Source organism: Anolis carolinensis, chromosome 2 (assembly GCF_035594765.1).
Source record: "Anolis carolinensis isolate JA03-04 chromosome 2, rAnoCar3.1.pri, whole genome shotgun sequence".
Lineage (NCBI taxonomy): Eukaryota > Metazoa > Chordata > Lepidosauria > Squamata > Dactyloidae > Anolis > Anolis carolinensis.
The window spans coordinates 181,937,881-181,954,943 of record NC_085842.1 but is presented as its reverse complement, the minus strand read 5'-3'; the positions used below and the strand labels follow the sequence as shown (position 1 = coordinate 181,954,943).

The window sequence follows — 17,063 nt, the reverse complement described above, 5'->3', positions numbered from 1 at the left end:
GATGTACTTGTCTCCATATCTGGTGACCTTTCACTATTCCCTGTACCATGTACTCCAAAGAGCATCAGGCACCACTGCTTCCAAGAGCCCATTCACACTAAAAAAAATATGGCACAATCATTATACTTTAATTACCATGGCAACATCCTACAGAAATCTGGGATTTGTAGTTTAGAGGAGGAACATCTAGAATCCTCAGCCAATTATGCCCCTGACAAAACTATAGGATTCCACAGGATATGGCCATTGCAATTACAATAGAATAGTGCTACAATTCTGTATATGAATGGGCGCAGGAGTGCCGATGGGTATGAACCTTTTCTCTCTATACATTATCTCTGGTACCAACAGCCTGTGCTACTTTTCAACAATGGAAGTGGGCAGGAGGAAGACATAAGATGATTCAGTGGAGGGTGACACTTGGTTTGTCTCTTGTTAGACATTTGGATAATGCCACACTGAAGATCCTGCAGAGGAATATCCTTAACAATATTCCCTTTTGAAAAGAGCCCCGGTGGTGAAGTGTGTTAAAGCACTGAGCTGCTGAACTTGCAGACCGAAAGGTCCCAGGTTCAAACCCCAGGAGCAGCGTGAGCGGCCGCTGTTAGCTCCAGCTCCTGCCAACCTAGCAGTTCAAAAACATGCCAATTATGAGTAGATCAATAGGTACCGCTCCGGCAGGAAGGTAACGGCGCTCCATGCAGTCATGCCGGCCACATGACCTTGGAGGTGTCTACAGATAATGCTGGCTCTTCGGCTTAGAAATGGAGATGAGCACCAACCCCCAGAGTCAGACATGACTGGACTTAACGTCAGGGGAAACCTTTACCTTTACCTATTCCCTTTTGAAACTGGAAATGAAGGGGAAAGTTAAAGAAATTGAGTGAAACTGATTTTTTTTTTCATTTTATAACATCTAGAATCCTATACTGGTTGGAGAATTCTGGGAGTTGTAGTCCAGAAAAGGAACACTTCCAAGCTGCAAGGTATAAATGCAACGGCTTCCTTTCCATACTCACTCCACTGGGGGATTCCCGCTGGCCTGGCATCTCACGGTCACCTCATCGGTGGGGAACACCACAAGCTCTTTCTCTGGCTGCTCTGAGAATTCAGGTGGTTGTGGCACTGGGAAACAGAGAGACAGGCAAGAGAATTAGTAAGCAGAAACCTCTGACTCATTGAGTCTGCTCCAAGGATTTTACCTTACAGAAGGCTATGGCAAGAACTCAGAGCTTGGGAAAGTTGTCATTTTGGATAGCAACAGTGGCCAAGCTGAAGGATTATAGATGTACTACCACCACCCCAAAGTAAAATTTCCAAGCTCTATAATGACTATGCCATAGATTCAGGACTCGGAAGCTGTATGCTCTGCAGCTTCTCTCCACTTTTCACCTTCCCATCTTGGGTGGCCAAATGAAGTTATAGGATGCGGCTCAATGCTATGGCATCACGGGAGGCACTAGCACACTTTGGCTAAATACCCTGTAAAATTACAACTCCCATGATTCAATAGCATTGAGATGTGGCACTTAAAGTGGTGTAAACTGCATTAATCCTACAATATAGATGCATCCATAATCAGGGTTCTTGCACCTTTAATCATAGCGCAGAAGTGAGCGCTTTGCAGTTTAAAATTCATTACATTCAGTTTGGCATCCACCTCCTGAGATTCCTTCTCCTTCACAAAGATTAAAGGTGCAAGAGTCCTTTTTCCCATTTGGCCTCCTACAATGAGTCCAGCCTCACCCTCACCCATTTCAAGGAAAACTCACAGGTTGTCCGGTTATCTGCACCAGCAAGGAAGCAAGGGGAAAAAAGAGAAGCATTTGTTATTGATCATTCAATCTTTTCACTTCTGTATATCATTGACGTATAAACATGTACTGGGGGCATGCTGGATATCAACCAGAAAGTAGAATGTAACATATGCCTGAGTTTTCAAACATATAATTTGATAGAGAACACATCCACAGGGGAAAATGGAAGGAAAAAGGAAGAGGGGTCGACCAAGGGAAAGATGGATGGATGGTATCCTTGAAGTGACTGTCTTGACCTTGAAGGAGCTGGCCAACAGGGAGCTCTGGCATGGGCTGATCCATTAGATCAGGGGTCCCCAAACTAAGGCCCAGGGGCCGGATGCGGCCCTCCAAGGTCATTTACCTGGCCTCCGCCCTCAGTTTTATAATATAATATTTGTATATCCGTTTTAGTAATATAATATATTGTATATACATATAATATTGATAAAAATATTATAATGTTATACAATATAATACTAATAATAATACCATATAATAATATTAATTATATGTTATATATTACATATAATATTACTGTAGAGTGGTATAGTTCAATATAGTAATATATAATGCTAATATTGTGCTATGCTAATAATATAATATATTGTATGTACATACAGCTGCTCTGAGTCCCCTTCGGGGTGAGAAGGGTGGGATATAAATGTAGTAAATAAAGGTAGTAAATAAATAAATAAATAATTTTAGACTTAGGGTCACCCAAAGTTTGAAATGACTTGAAGGCACACAACAACAACAATCATAATTAACTTGACTATCTCATTGGCCAGTAGCAGGCCCACACTTTCCATTGAAATCCTGATAGGTTTGTTTGTTAAATTGTTTTCATTTTTAAATATTGTATTGTTCTTTCATTGTTATTGTTGTATTGCACCACAAATAAGACATATGCAGTGTGCATAGGAATTTGTTCGTTTTTTTTTTTCAAATGATAATTCTGCCCCTCAACAGTCTGAAGGATTGTGGACCGGCCCTCTGCTTCAAAAGTTTGAGGACCCCTGCATTAGATCATGAAGAGTCGGAAGCAACTGAAGAAATAAACAACACACATCTATATGAGACAATCACACATCTATATGAGACAATCAGGTGTCGGTCTGAAATGTAAGTGAGCATCACTAAAGAGCACTGCCCCTTCAAATAAGAATTCTGTCCACGAATGAAATTATTCTTCTGTCTCCAGATTGCTAGCATTGCTTCCACAAACATTTAGAAATAACATCTAAGGAAAAGGAGAGGTCTAGGAAATGTGAACACAGCAGGGCTCTAGGTGTGAATGATTTCCAGTGTCTCACTCTGCAATGCTAATTTCAGTTGAGTGGAGCAGAATTCCTTCTTGGGAGACAATGATCTCATTTTAACACTCCCTTTACAGTGGTATTCCTGGAGGTAACCAGATGTCAGCATATACAAGTGAGCTTATAGCACTGATGTGTGCTCTTAGAGCTTGGAAAATTAAGTTTAAGGACATCAAAGAAAATGCCACAGGGAGCCCATCCATAACATGAGCAGTGGTAGGATCCAGAGCCCCACTGTACTCACTGCTCAGTTATGGAAGGCTTCAGTCTGTCAATATAATCTCTTAAAAGGAACTCACCAAGCTCAGCTGCTACGGAGGGTGAGAGTTCAGTGCCAGAGTGCACATTTCAAGACAGCAGGTACAACAAAGTATAAGCAAGTGAGAATCTTTATGACAGAGCAGGACAGCTGCAGGCAGTGAATTTGGCGAAATGGCCAGCTTGGGCTATGTAAGGTGTACAGTTAAGAAAAGGCCTTCTTTAGATTCTGCATCGCCTGTCTGCTGACAGTGCTCTATGGCTGCTTTGACTCTTGAGCCACACCCAGATACCGGGAAGAAATCAGGGGTTTGAATTGTTTCTTATTTGGGCACAGTTAGAGAAAATGACAAAAGGGTTATCAAACCACAATAATTATACAGTGTGGGCATGTCCCAGAACTTGTTAAATTTCAGCTCCCATTTCTCACCAAAGACTACGCTGTCATGCTTTGCAAAGGCACTGTGCTGTGTGTGTTAGCTGGAAAATGAAGCCAATTGGCTGAGCCTGCAAAGACCTGGGGATTGATTTGATACTGTTACTGCTCTGCTACTGCAGAACCAGTTTGGACAAGTTTTTCAGTGCTGACTGAGTACTGCTGGTGAAGAGAACTGTGTACTCAGAGAGGCATTGCTATTTTGAGGCCTGTTTGCTGCTGAGAAAAGAGGGTGAAAAACCAAGACTGTATCCTTGAGAGACCATTGTAAATATTACTGCTTTTTGCTCTCTTGGAATCAGTGAAGTTCCTGTATTTTTGTTCTACAAATCTGAGTGGCATGTTATTGTTCTGCAGGTGACTCTGGATCGTGGACGCATCTAAGAGCTTCCATTTATTGTCATCAATCCGCAATATATGCCAGAGGGCCACAAATAGCCCACTTTTGATCTATAGTGGGTTGGCAAAGCAAAGCCCTGGGCTCAAATGTGGGCCCTGTGTTCCTGGACTATTCTTTTTGAGTAAGACGAGAGGGAGGGGGTGAATTGCCTTTCCTGAAAGACTCGAGGAGCAGCCGTTCCTCCCTAGAATGAGTCACAGATGGTCCCTTGCATTGTTTTACATCAAAAATTCAATAAGGACAACAACAAAGCAGAAGTGAATTTTGACCACTTTTGCATTGGGTTTTTTTTTTAATCTAATTGAACCCCAGTTCTGTCAAAGTTGTCACCTTGTTCTATAGAATTTGACAATTCCCCAGCATATCAGACTAGGACAAAGTCGCCGGTGTCTTTCTCAGCCCTATTTGAAGATGCTAGTGCTGAATGTAGGACTTTCTCCTAACTGAGCTCTAGCCCTTGCCCTTCAGCAAGGAAGCACCACAGCCTGCTTGCATAGCTGCCAACTAGGCTTCCAATGGATGCCCACTGTGAAAGATTTCAGCCTCTTCTAGAGGCAATAAATGCATGCTTCCAGGACTAATCTGGAAATGCAAGTGATCAAAAAGCTGTGGGAAGAACCCATGGACTAGGGCAGCAGGAAGGTGGTGAGATAAATGCATACAGTATCTATATTTAACAGCAACTTGATATTAGAACACAATGTTTTCTTCAGCTGGTACATAAACTTTATTGTCTGCAAATTCTTTCAGAACAAACAGTTGTTAAAGAAGTACAGTTACAGGAGAGGGTTGAATGGATTGCAGTCTTACTGTATATGGAATGTTTGAAATTACATGACATGATGGAGCGGCGGACAGTATTATTTTGGAAGTGCATTATATGGTGTGAAATTAATTTGGAAAGAATCCCCACATGCTTCAGACTGGGATTGAAATAGTAAATGGACCTCCATGGACCACACCAAAATTCTGATCAGCTTTCAGACTGCTCACTCTCCAACCCCCCTATAGAAGCTGAATTGATTGTTGTTGAGAGTGCTACATTGGAACAGTCAGTGACAGGTTAGAACAAGACTCCAGTCCAATTAAAGAAAGGAAAAGGCTCTCCTGGGATCCCTTGTCTACTCATCCAGACGTAAAGGGAAGAGGCAGCTACACAGACATGAAGAGAAGACATCAAGAAGATGAATAGGTGGAAAGGTGGAGCCAGAAAGGTCTAAGCTGAAAAAGAGCTTAGCTCTTCTGAAGAATTGTATCAAATGAACCAAACTGCAACTTGAAAGCAAAAGATTATGGAAGGAAATCCCCATAATAATGCAGTGTATGTGCTTTTGAGTGACTTGATGACCCAACAAAACACATACGGTTCCTTAAGTGGTTTGCCATTGCCCTTCTCTGACATCACTTGTTCTTCCCTGGCAAACCCCAATCTCAGTATTAAGTAGGCCTGGCCCTGTTTACATTCCAAGATCAGATGGGATATGGTTTTAAGGATACTGAAGCCATGTCAGAAAGACTGGGGGGGAATTTTATAGTTTGTCAAGAGGAGGAGATGATGATGATGATGATGATGATGATGATGATGAAGAGGAGGAGGAAGAAGAAGAAGACCATCATCAGCTGCTTTAACTTGGTAGTAGTTTTTGGCTGAATTCTTGGGATGTCAGAGAAAACCATCCCAAGATGAAGAAAAGTTGAAACTATTGCCAAGCGCTTGAGCTTCTACAACAATATGATGCTTTGGAACGAATCTTCTGCTATTAATACATACCTTGACGAATGTATGAAGTCACTATATTAACAGTATTACAATGTTGCTCTACCTATTATGTAGCATAACTTATGACTGCAATCCTAAACACCTTTTCAGGGAACCAAGAGCTCGTCTACACAATCTGGATATTAGAAGATCAATCCAGAGGTAAACACCCAATAACAACTGTACTAGGATGGGATTTTTTAGTCTTTCTCGATCATGTTTTATTGAAAAATCCACACAACACTAGATTTAAATTGTGGACAACACTGTCATCTATGCAAACATAAAAAAATTCAGTTGTTTTCTTTTTTTTTCAGCTAGTTTCTCTGTGCCTTCAAATTATTTCCAACATATGGTGAGCCTAAGGCAAACCTATGATTGGGTTTTCTGGGTAAGTTTTATTTAGAATGGATTTGCTTTTGCCTTCCTTTAAGGCTGAGAGAATGTGACTTGACCAAATGGGTTTCCATGGCCTCCGGAGACATAGTCCAAGACTCAAACAACTACACCACTCTGGCTTTCATATTCTGGTTAAAATAGCAAACAGAAGAGATATGCGTCACCAATGCGTCGTCTTCATCATGGAAAGAAGTGACAAGTGGAGTGCCGCAGGGCTCCGTCCTGGGCCCGGTTCTGTTCAACATCTTTATTAACGACTTAGACGAAGGGTTAGAAGGCACGATCATCAAGTTTGCAGATGACACCAAACTCGGAGGGATAGCTAACACTCCAGAAGACAGGAGCAGAATTCAAAACGATCTTGACAGACTAGAGAGATGGGCCGAAACTAACAAAATGAAGTTCAACAGGGACAAATGCAAGATACTTCACTTCGGCAGAAAAAATGGAAATCAAAGATACAGAATGGGGGACGCCTGGCTTGACAGCAGTGTGTGCGAAAAAGATCTTGGAGTCCTCGTGGACAACAAGTTAAACATGAGCCTACAATGTGATGCGGCAGCTAAAAAAGCCAATGGGATTTTGGCCTGCATCAATAGGGGAATAACGTCTAGATCCAGGGAAGTCATGCTCCCCCTCTATTCTGCCTTGGTCAGACCACACCTGGAATACTGTGTCCAGTTTTGGGCACCGCAGATGAAGGGAGATGCTGACAAGCTGGAAAGCGTCCAGAGGAGGGCAACTAAAATGATTAAGGGTCTGGAGAACAAGCCCTATGAGGAGCGGCTTAAAGAGCTGGGCATGTTTAGCCTGCAGAAGAGAAGGCTGAGAGGAGACATGATAGCCATGTACAAATATGTGAGGGGAAGTCATAGGGAGGAGGGAGCAAGCTTATTTTCTGCTGCCCTGCAGACTAGGACACGGAACAATGGCTTCAAACTACAGGAAAGGAGATTCCACCTGAACATCAGGAAGAACTTCCTCACTGTGAGGGCTGTTCGGCAGTGGAACTCTCTCCCCCGGGCCGTGGTGGAGGCTCCTTCTTTGGAGGCTTTTAAGCAGAGGCTGGATGGCCATCTGTCGGGGGTGCTTTGAATGCAATTTCCTGCTTCTTAGCGGGGGGTTGGACTAGATGGCCCTTGAGGTCTCTTCCAACTCTACTATTCTATGATTCTATGATTCTATATAGCACCACTTCTGAACACTTTTGTTTAGATATGGATGAAAAAGTACATGCAGGAATGGCTGCTGGGCATTGACTGTGTTAGTAAATGTTTTCACATCAGTGGACTATGTAGACATGGGTTTCAAACAAAAAGCACATCCCCAAATTTTAAAATGTTAGGAGCAGTTGAGGAACTTCACAGGCTGCAAACACAGAGCCAAAGTCCACATTCAGGCAACCTTTTTTGCACCACAATGCACATTTTGTGTAATTTAATTTTATCTTGCTTTTGTTCCGATAGTTCTTTTGGCTACTGATGTTCGTAGGGATACGCATTAAAAACATCCCTTTCTTATATAGATCTTTTTCATACCTGGCAATACACTGGAATTTCTAGTGCGTTCAGCAAACGTCCTGTAACTCACACAAGTAGGTTTTGTTTTGATTCAATTTTGCTTATTTATTGTTCTGTATGAAGCTACAGGGCTTTTATGGAAGGCTGGTTTAAAAGCTATTTTGTTTTCTTTTGTTCTTACTTCTCTGGTTCTGCTGTGGCTTGTCAAGCTTTTAGTTCTGTTTTTCAGCCATCATTTGATTGTGTAAGATTTAATTGCATTTCAGGCTGGTTTTAATGGTAAATGGTATTCAATGATAGTGAGCTGCCTTGAAGGCAGAAAAACCATCCAGAAATTAATTAAGCAATTAAGAGCAGGGGAGAAACGAGGACTCTCTCCTCCTCCACAACGGGTGCCAAGCTTCCTCCCGCAGCAATCCCAAAGGACCCAATGTAGGGATGTATCCTGAACATCCGTCTAGATCAGGATGGACAACTGTGCAAGGACAGAGGGCAACATTAGCCCTTATTTATTTATTATTGATTTAAAACATTTATATTCCTCCCTTTTCACCCCGAAGGGGACTCAGGGAAGAACACAACATATATACGGCAAACGCCAGAACATAAAATAAACCATAAATATACATAAACACTAAAATCGGTATGTTCACATTTAAACCATTATTTAAAACAATTGCAAGTCAGCCGTGACGGTGGTGGGACTGAGAGCAGGGCCTCCCCAGAAGATCTTAATCTCTGCGGTGGTTCATATAGAAGGATGCGTTTGGACAGTTAAACTGGGCCGGGGCCATTTAAGGCTTTATAGGCCAAAGCCAGCACTTTGAATTGTGCTCAGTAGCCCTTAGGTGGAGGGCCACACCTGCTCTTGCAAAAAGATAGAAATACCGTATTTGCTTCTAAACTTATCTAGGGGCTATGATGACATTTTTCACCATCTGTTGGGTTTCAAGAAAGCTTCTCCTGAGTCTAAACTGATACTAGACAGCAAAATGGGGCGGGAACCCACTCCACATTCCCTAGTGGACAGTTTGGAGAATTTGGTGGCAATTAATAGAATAGTAGAGTTGGAAGAGACCTCACGGGCCATCCAGTCCAACCCCCTGCAAAACGCAGGAAATGGCATTCAAAGCACCCCCGACAGATGGCCATCCAGCCTCTGTTTAAAAGCCTCCAAAGAAGGAGCCTCCACCACAGTCCAGGGGAGAGAGTTCCACTGCCGAACAGCCCTCACAGTGAGGAAATTCTTCCTGATGTTCAAGTGGAATCTCCTTTCTTGTAGTTAGAAGCCATTGTTCCGCGTCCTAGTCTGCAGGGCAGCAGAAAACAAGCTTGCTCCCTCCTCCCTATGACTTCCCTTCACGTATTTAAAAGGTATTGCAAAAAATATTTTTTACCTTTAGCATCTCCAGAAGGGCTTCAAACATGATGGAGATGCTTTCTACATCACCTAGATTGTACCCGGGCCATGCTTTCTGTCTGTCTGTCTGACTGACTGACTATCTCTCTCCACACTTTGTCCACCTCTAGTCTAGATAAGGATGGAGAACTTCCCAGGGATATTTGTTGTTTGTTTCATAAAAGTCAGTTACGTCAGAGGCTGACATTCCAGGTAGAAAAAATGAGGCAGACAAGGAAAGCCCTGTTTAATCTCTTCTTCGTGTGCTGTTTGGTCAAAATCCACATATCTTTCTCCTAAAAGCACCTTAAAGCATGTCTGGAGGAATGCCATTTTGAGCAGAAGATCAATGGAAAGAATTCTGTCAGAGTCCCCCTCAACTAGAACCTAGGAAAGTTACATTCGGAAAGCTGGCTTTTGGATTCTGGGGGATGCAGTCCAAGAAGGTAACATTCCCAAGCTTGTGGATATTAATGTAAGGTTCCCATGCTTGGGAATGTTACTATCTTGGATTGCACCTCCCAGAATCCCATAGCCAGCTGGCAAGTGATTATTCCCTTGTTCAGTTGCTTCTTTTGAGATGAAAGGAGAAATGGGAGTTCCCACATGTCAAGTCTGGCTAAGTTGCTCTTAGCTCCAAACTGGTGTCTTCTAGAAGAGTTGGACTACAAATATTAATGACACACATGAACAAGCATACCACTGCAGGCTATCAATGATGGGAATTATCATCCAACACCTTTCGAATGCAAGACTGGGGAAGGGTGCTTTGACCAACAAAATCACCTTGCTATAAGGAGGGCCAGGCTGTGGCGCAGCTGGTTAGTAGACAGCTGCAATAAATCACTACTGACGGAGAGGTTATGAGTTCAAACCAGCCCAGGTCAGCTTGAGTGCCTGACCATTAAAATAGCCTAGCTCATTGTTGACCTAAGCAACCCAAAAGATAGTTGCATCTGTCAAGTAGGAAATTTAGGTACTGCTTATGTGGGGAGGCTAATTTAACTAATTTACAACACCATTAAAAAATCGTCCAGTAGCATGCAGAAGAATGAGGAAGTATTCCATCAAGGATTTGGTGTCACAGTGGATGATGAAGCAGCAGCTCCCCCTGCGGCCAGAATTGAGCATACCGTCAGGAAGCCGGAAGCTGGAAAATGTTAAATTGTCTCTGTGTCTTTGTCTCTGTCTCTGTATGTATGTTGTATGTCTAATGGCATTGAATGTTTGTCATGTATATGTACATTGTGATCCACCCTGAGTCCTCTTTGGGTTGAGAAGGGCAGAATATAAATACTCTAAATAAATAAATAAGCACACCTTAAGTATTTGTCGCTAATGGTTTCCTCCTAAAGGTGAACCAAGCTTGCCTGCTGGAAAGGGACAACGAGAGTTGTAGTCCAACCCACAGGGTGCCAAAGACTGTCCCTGATCATGACATCAGTGAAAAAGGTATCATGAATATCAGTAACTGAGACATATGCAAACCTTACTCCTGTTTCAGGCAGTGCATTGCTCCCTCTTCAGCTCTTGAGTGTTCGTATCCAACAGTCTTTCTTTTTGAATTGCCTTCTCCCATTCCTTGTTACAAAATTAATCTTGCTTTGTTTTTCTCTAATTGCACAAGGAAATAAATTATCCTTGGTATACAAACTGTTCTGAGAAAGCAGCATTACAATTAATAACTTTTTTTCTGAAACAGGGGCATTGTGATTCAGGTATGAATGAAAGCAAGTCAGCCGATCCTAGGAAACAAGACCCTTGGGGTGTAGAAGAAAACTCCGAAATACTTGCAGGTTTCCCTGCTGAGGCTTAGCAGCTCCAGCGGACTAGGGAGGGGCAAGCCAACTGGGAAAACAAATTACAAAGCCTGTCAGCTTAACATCCATCCCTGTGAATTTGTCAGAGGAATTCAAGAAATAATTGATTTGTAAAGCATGCACAGAATCCAACGTGGATTTGAGAGGAACAAATCATGCGAAGACAAAAATAAATTTCCGCTCTTTGACAAAGTAACTCATTTCATGGACAAGAGCAAGGCAATCTGTGTGTGTATGTGTTCTGCATTTTTTGTAGACATTAGTTGACCAGCTGACTTCCTTATAAGCAAACTAGAACGATCTGGACTGAAATATCAATACAGAGCTATCACCTATTGTGAACTCACAAGTGATAAGAAAGGCATGTCCCAAGGGGTGTGTTATTAATGGATCAAGGCCATTTGAAAAGGAGCAATAACCAGCATGTTGCAGCCCTCCGCCTTGCATTCAGTGATGTTTGACATTTTCAGAAATTCCTCAAATAGAGAAGGAAAAGAAGCCTCCCAGCTGCGGCACGCAAAAGCAAAAGGGACTGCAGATATGGCAAAGGACACCATTAAAATTCTGTGTACATTCTGAAAACTGGGACAGGGAATCTTTGAAATTGAATTCAACCATGATCAGTTATCCCTGTTGGGAGAGTGAAAGTGAACAGCTACCAAACAGCAACATGAAATTTAGCAGCAGGAGGAACACAAATTCTATCAAACATGAGGTAGGGGTGCATTTCACCAGAATTTTAAAATGTTTGCTTGACATGCACTTCATTTATAACAAGAAAAAGAGGGGCTGCAGAAAATGCTTAAGTGATTTTTTTTCTTCAAAGAGAATACACTTCTGTTGTTTAGTGACAGAAAAGCATTCTACTGCAATTCAGAGGTACACATAGGTTCACAGGGTATAAATGCATAATATTTACATCATATCTGGGAGCCCTGTGATCAAATAAGCTGCTCTAGCAGCTCAGGCAGAGTTTTGTTAGGAGTGTTGTGTTGCTTCCGAGCTGTATGGCCATGTTTTAGCAGCATTTTTCCTCATGTTTCACCTGCATCAGTGGCTGGCATATTCAGATGATCTGATGGCATAATAACTTGATAATAACTTTATTTTTATATTGCACCCCATCTCCCCGAAGAGACTTGGGATGGCTTACATGGGGACCAAGACCAATAAAACAGATATATCAACATATAGTACAATAAAATACTATATAAAAACATATAAAACATCATAAAGACATGAACTCAGTAACAACCAATCAATGGTCAGGCCACACCTAGAATACTGTGTCCAATTATGGGCACCTCAATTTAAGGGAGATATTGACAAGCTAGAAGGTGTCCAGAGGAGGGCAACTAAAATGATCAAGGGTCTGGAGAACAAGCCCTACGAGGAGTGGCTAAAAGAGCTAGGCATGTTTTTTTTGGTTTTTTTTGTTTTGTTTAGCTTGCAGAAGAGAAGGGTGAGAGGAGACATGATAGCCATATATAAATATGTGAGAGGAAGTCACAGGGAGGAGGGAGTAAGCTTGTTTTCTGCTGCCCTGCAGACTAGGACACGGAACAACGGCTTCAAACTACAGGAAAGGAGATTCCACCTGAACATTAGGAAGAACTTTCTCACTATGAGAGTTGTTCAACAGTGGAACTCTCTGCCTTGGAGTGTGGTGGTGGCTCCTTCTTTGGAGGTGAAAGGCTGGATGGCCATCTGTAAGGGGTGCTTTGAATATGATATCCTTCTTTTTGGCAGAGTGTTAAACTGGATGGCCCATGAAGTCCCTTCCAACTCTATGATTCTATAATAGCCGGGCACAGTGGGCATGTTCAAAGCTTAGAAGGCTGGGCAGGGCCTGTAGAGTATACTATACAGGTGAGCTGATAGTAAACTGCAGAAGATCCGAATGGTCCAAAATGCGGTGGCCAGGCTGCTAGTGGGATCATCTATAAGATCCCATATTACACCGATTCTGAAACAACTGCATTGGCTACCCATAGAACATCGGATCTCTTACAAGATACTGATCCTGACATTTAGAGCTCAAAATGGCCAAGGACCATTATATCTTAGGGACCGCCTCATTCCTTTTTTCCATCAGTGGTCACCTCAATCCTCCCAGGAAAATCTCCTATACGTACCGGACCCTAGGGAGGTACACCTGGAAGCTACAAGGCGTAGAGCCTTTTCGACCTATGCTCCAATTCTGTGGAACTCATTGCCTCCATATGTTAGAGCAATATCGTAGTTGCGACCTTTTGTAAAAGTGCTCAAGACTTGGCTGTTTGGTTGTACATTTAAGTAAATCAGGTCTAATTTGCCAAATAGTCACTGTTGAATGTTTTTATGTTAAATGTTTTTATATTGTGGAATGATATTTTAAATTGTAAGTCGCTCGGAGCACTCTGGTGGAGAGCGACTAATTAAGAAATAAAGTGAAGTGAAAAAGTGAAGATATTAAGTTAGGGCTAGTAAATTTCAGGTCTTAGTTTGGAGCTGACCTTGGATCTGCTAAGTCCCAGTGTTCTAACCATTTAGCCATAACATCTCTCCTCTAGTTTAGCTCCCCTTTCACCCATATTCTCCTTTTGTAGTAAAACAGGAATCCCTGGTGCAACTTCCTCCCTTCTGTAGAAGTTTTGGACAGGCTAGGTTTTAAATGACTGCATCTGCCAGCCTCGTCATGATGGCGTTTGGCTCCGAGAGCATGAATTGCTTCCAAGGCAGGGAAACTGCCAGCATGGAAGGGACCAGTTTCATTCAACATACTAAGAGATGTCCAGCTGTTAATGGAGAGGAAACCACCAACAATTTGGACTGGAAAAGCAGGTCCCCCTTTTCCCTACCAATTTTCTCACAAATGATCTGCTCTTCACTCTTCTCCAGGTGGATTGTAAGGATTCAAGCATAATAATAGAGTGTATCCAGTCTGATTAAAAAGTCTCAGATTTTTATTCCTGTTCTTTCCAATTTTATACTGGCTTCAAATATACTAATTTGGCGGACAGGTATAAAATCCTCTGATTGTAACAAGACCTGACCAATATATCCTGAGATAAACAAAACATGTGTGGATATATCCAAAATAAAATCAGAAAGAACAGGAACACAATCTGAGTTTTTAAAACCATTTGAATGTACGAATACAGATTGAATATCCTTGATCCAGACTTCCAACAATCCAAAATACTCCAAGATCCAAAATTGCCTGCTTGGGAGGCTGAAAGAGTGACACCTTTGCTTTCTGATATCCCAATAAACACAGACTTTACTGAATACTCAACATTATTTAAAATACAGTAGAGTCTCACTTATCCAACACTCGCTTATCCAACGTTCTGGATTATCCAACACATTTTTGTAGTCAATGTTTTCAATACATCATGATATTTTGGTGCTAAATTCGTAAATACAGTAATTACAACATAACATTACTGCGTATTGAACTACTTTTTCTGTCAAATTTGTTGTATAACATGATGTTTTGATGCTTAATTTATACAATCATAACCTAATTTAATGTTTAATAGGCTTTTCCTTAATCTCTCCTTATTATCCAACATATTCACTTATCCAACATTCTGCCGGCCCGTTTACGTTGGATAAGCGAGACTCTACTGTATTGTGTAAAATCGCCTTCAGGGTATATGGATAAGGTGAATGTGAAATATAAATGTTTAGATTTGAGTCCCATCTCCAAGAAATCTCTATATCTACACACAGGTATTCCAACATCTGGAGAGAGAAAAATCCAAAATGCAATTTGGTTGCAAGGGCTTTGGATAAAGGACACACAACCAGAAGAAATAAAATTCTTGCCCTGGGTTTTCTCCATGGTGCTGAAAAGGAACACAGTCACCTGTCTACCTCTAGGCCTCTTTGCGCTGTCCTTGGTCCTGAAACTAGTCTGTAATCCCAGTTCCTTATTGAGCAGAACATGAACACAGATTCAAAAGGCAAGTTAGTTTTGACAGAGGAGAGACAAAAAGAAAGCCCTCCAACACCTCTTATACAAGCAGTAATTATTTTTCAGGATCCTTGTGTTTTGCATAATGAATTATAATTAAAGCATAAGATACCTGGAAAAATTGTTCCATTGCATCTGAGTAATAATCAAGGGAAACAGTTTTAGTCTCAGTTTTAGTCTAGAAGTTCAAAGATCAAATTACTCCTACAGTCATAGACACCCTGGTTGGCCCTCTTCTTAAAAAATGTCTTTGTCCATACACTGCGTACGTCTCTCCCTACAAACAGAATTGTGATCAACTGTCTGACAGAACTGTTATGATTATAGCAGAAGGAAGAACTGTGAAGCTGCAAGCCCCACAGAAATTAGAAGAGATATTAATGGTTAGCAAGTCATTCGCCAGATGGTGAGGCTATGCATAGAAATGTGATGATAATGAGATGGTGGGGGAATGCCAGAATCCAAGCCTATCCAGAGACAGATTCAGGCCTACCTTTTCTTCCTATGACCCATGCTTCCTTCCTTTCCCTGCCTCCATTTCCACAAACCCTGACACATCATCTTGGCTGTGCCTTTTAAAAAGCAGTGGACAGATCGGTACAAATCTTTATGTACAGTTGTCTCTCCACATTTGCATATGAGGCATTCACAGATTTGATTATTTATGGATTACTATATTTGATGATCCCTAACGTTGCCCTAATATGACCAAAACATTTCATTTTTCTCTAGGCACAATTTGTACTGCAGATGTTGTTTATAATATTGTGTAAAATCAACTTCAGGTTATATGGATAAGGTGCATGTGAAATATAAATATAAATGTTGATCACAGAATTGCCCCGAAGGACCTAGAAAACCTAGAAAGAACGCTCCTCTAAGCATTTCTAGGTTCTCCAGCTCAACTCTATGGCCAACTTTTGGAGGAATTTGACCATAGAATGACTCTGGAGAACCTTGAAAGGCCTAGATTTGAAAAGTAGCATTTACAATTTGTATTTATATTCATTTTTTCCCCCTATTTACATAGGGACGCCATGGAATTCATACTCACAAATATGGGGGGTATTGCAGTTGCAATCAATTGTGACTCTTCACTTTTTAACTTGTAATGCATGGCAGTATACATTATTTTTGTTACTGGCTATGCAAACAGATCTGAAATGAAGGCAGAGACTGGAGTAATGGCTGCCACCATCAGAAGAATTGATGCTTTTCTCTTGCAAGAGAAAGCAGTGCTAGTCATCTATCTTTCCAAAGGGCATTTGGGGACTTCCCTCCAAATCAAACTCATCTTCGCCTTTGTCTTTGCCTTCCAGCAATGCTGTTTCACTTATACTGTCAAAGTGTTTTGGAACGAGGCAGACAGAGACAGTGAGGTTTTTGTTTTGTTAAAAAGAATTATGATACATACTCATGTATAAGTCTAGAAATTTTAGCTAAACAAATTGCCAAACAAATTAGCCAAACACAATTCGATGTGAGTATTGCGCCTTCTCTTATCAAAAAATGAATAATATCTTTTTCAGAGTAAAGTGGAAGGAGAGATTAGCCTGTCCTTGGGGAACCTAAAAGAAGCCCCGATACTGTCTACTCTCTCTGCTGAGGCATCACTTCTGGCCTTTTTGAATGCCTAGGAGGGAAAATTGTGATGTCTCTTTAGCGCTTCCCCTCAAAGGGTTCCAGGGCAGGCTAAGCTTTTGCCTGCCTGCCTCTAATAAAAATTATTATTATTATTATTATTATTATTATTATTATTATTATTATTATTTTGTGGAGACTTCTCTTAATTTTCTTGCTGGCTCAGGTTTAACACTGATGACTGAGCTTAGTGAAATGTACTATTTAATTATATTATGCTTATTATGTTTATTTAAGTTCAGTTATGTAGCATTCGTATTTAGTTTTATAAGTTTATTTTGAGATTGTTTTATCCATGGTTTTGTCTCTTCTCTGGTAAGAGTGGTAACAGGCAAAAGCTTAGCCTGCCCTGGAC

At 41.3% G+C, this 17,063-nt stretch overlaps 1 protein-coding gene and 1 long non-coding RNA gene across 7 annotated transcripts in view; one reads left to right on the top strand and one right to left on the bottom strand.

Annotated features, from left to right (window-relative positions):
- l1cam (L1 cell adhesion molecule) overlaps nucleotides 1-17,063 on the bottom strand; it is a 162,491-nt gene that overhangs the window by 90,407 nt on the left and 55,021 nt on the right. For 4 of the 5 annotated variants that reach the window (XM_008103896.3, XM_008103898.3, XM_008103897.3 and 1 more), the window contains exons 3-4: nucleotides 1,773-1,787; nucleotides 1,020-1,125 (exon numbers count right to left, since the gene is read on the bottom strand). In XM_008103896.3, the coding sequence (XP_008102103.1) occupies nucleotides 1,020-1,125; nucleotides 1,773-1,787 (121 nt within the window). The remainder of the gene's footprint in view (nucleotides 1-1,019; nucleotides 1,126-1,772; nucleotides 1,788-17,063) is intronic. The other variant, XM_008103899.3, reaches the window with a different exon arrangement.
- Nucleotides 548-12,818, top strand: LOC134297129 (uncharacterized). 2 transcript variants are annotated; one of them, XR_010003887.1, is made up of 3 exons: nucleotides 559-986; nucleotides 2,769-2,921; nucleotides 10,989-12,818. It is a non-coding gene; the product is annotated as an uncharacterized LOC134297129 (long non-coding RNA). The 2 variants fall into 2 exon arrangements; XR_010003886.1 differs by lacking the exon at nucleotides 10,989-12,818 and having other exon boundaries at nucleotides 548-986; nucleotides 2,769-6,280.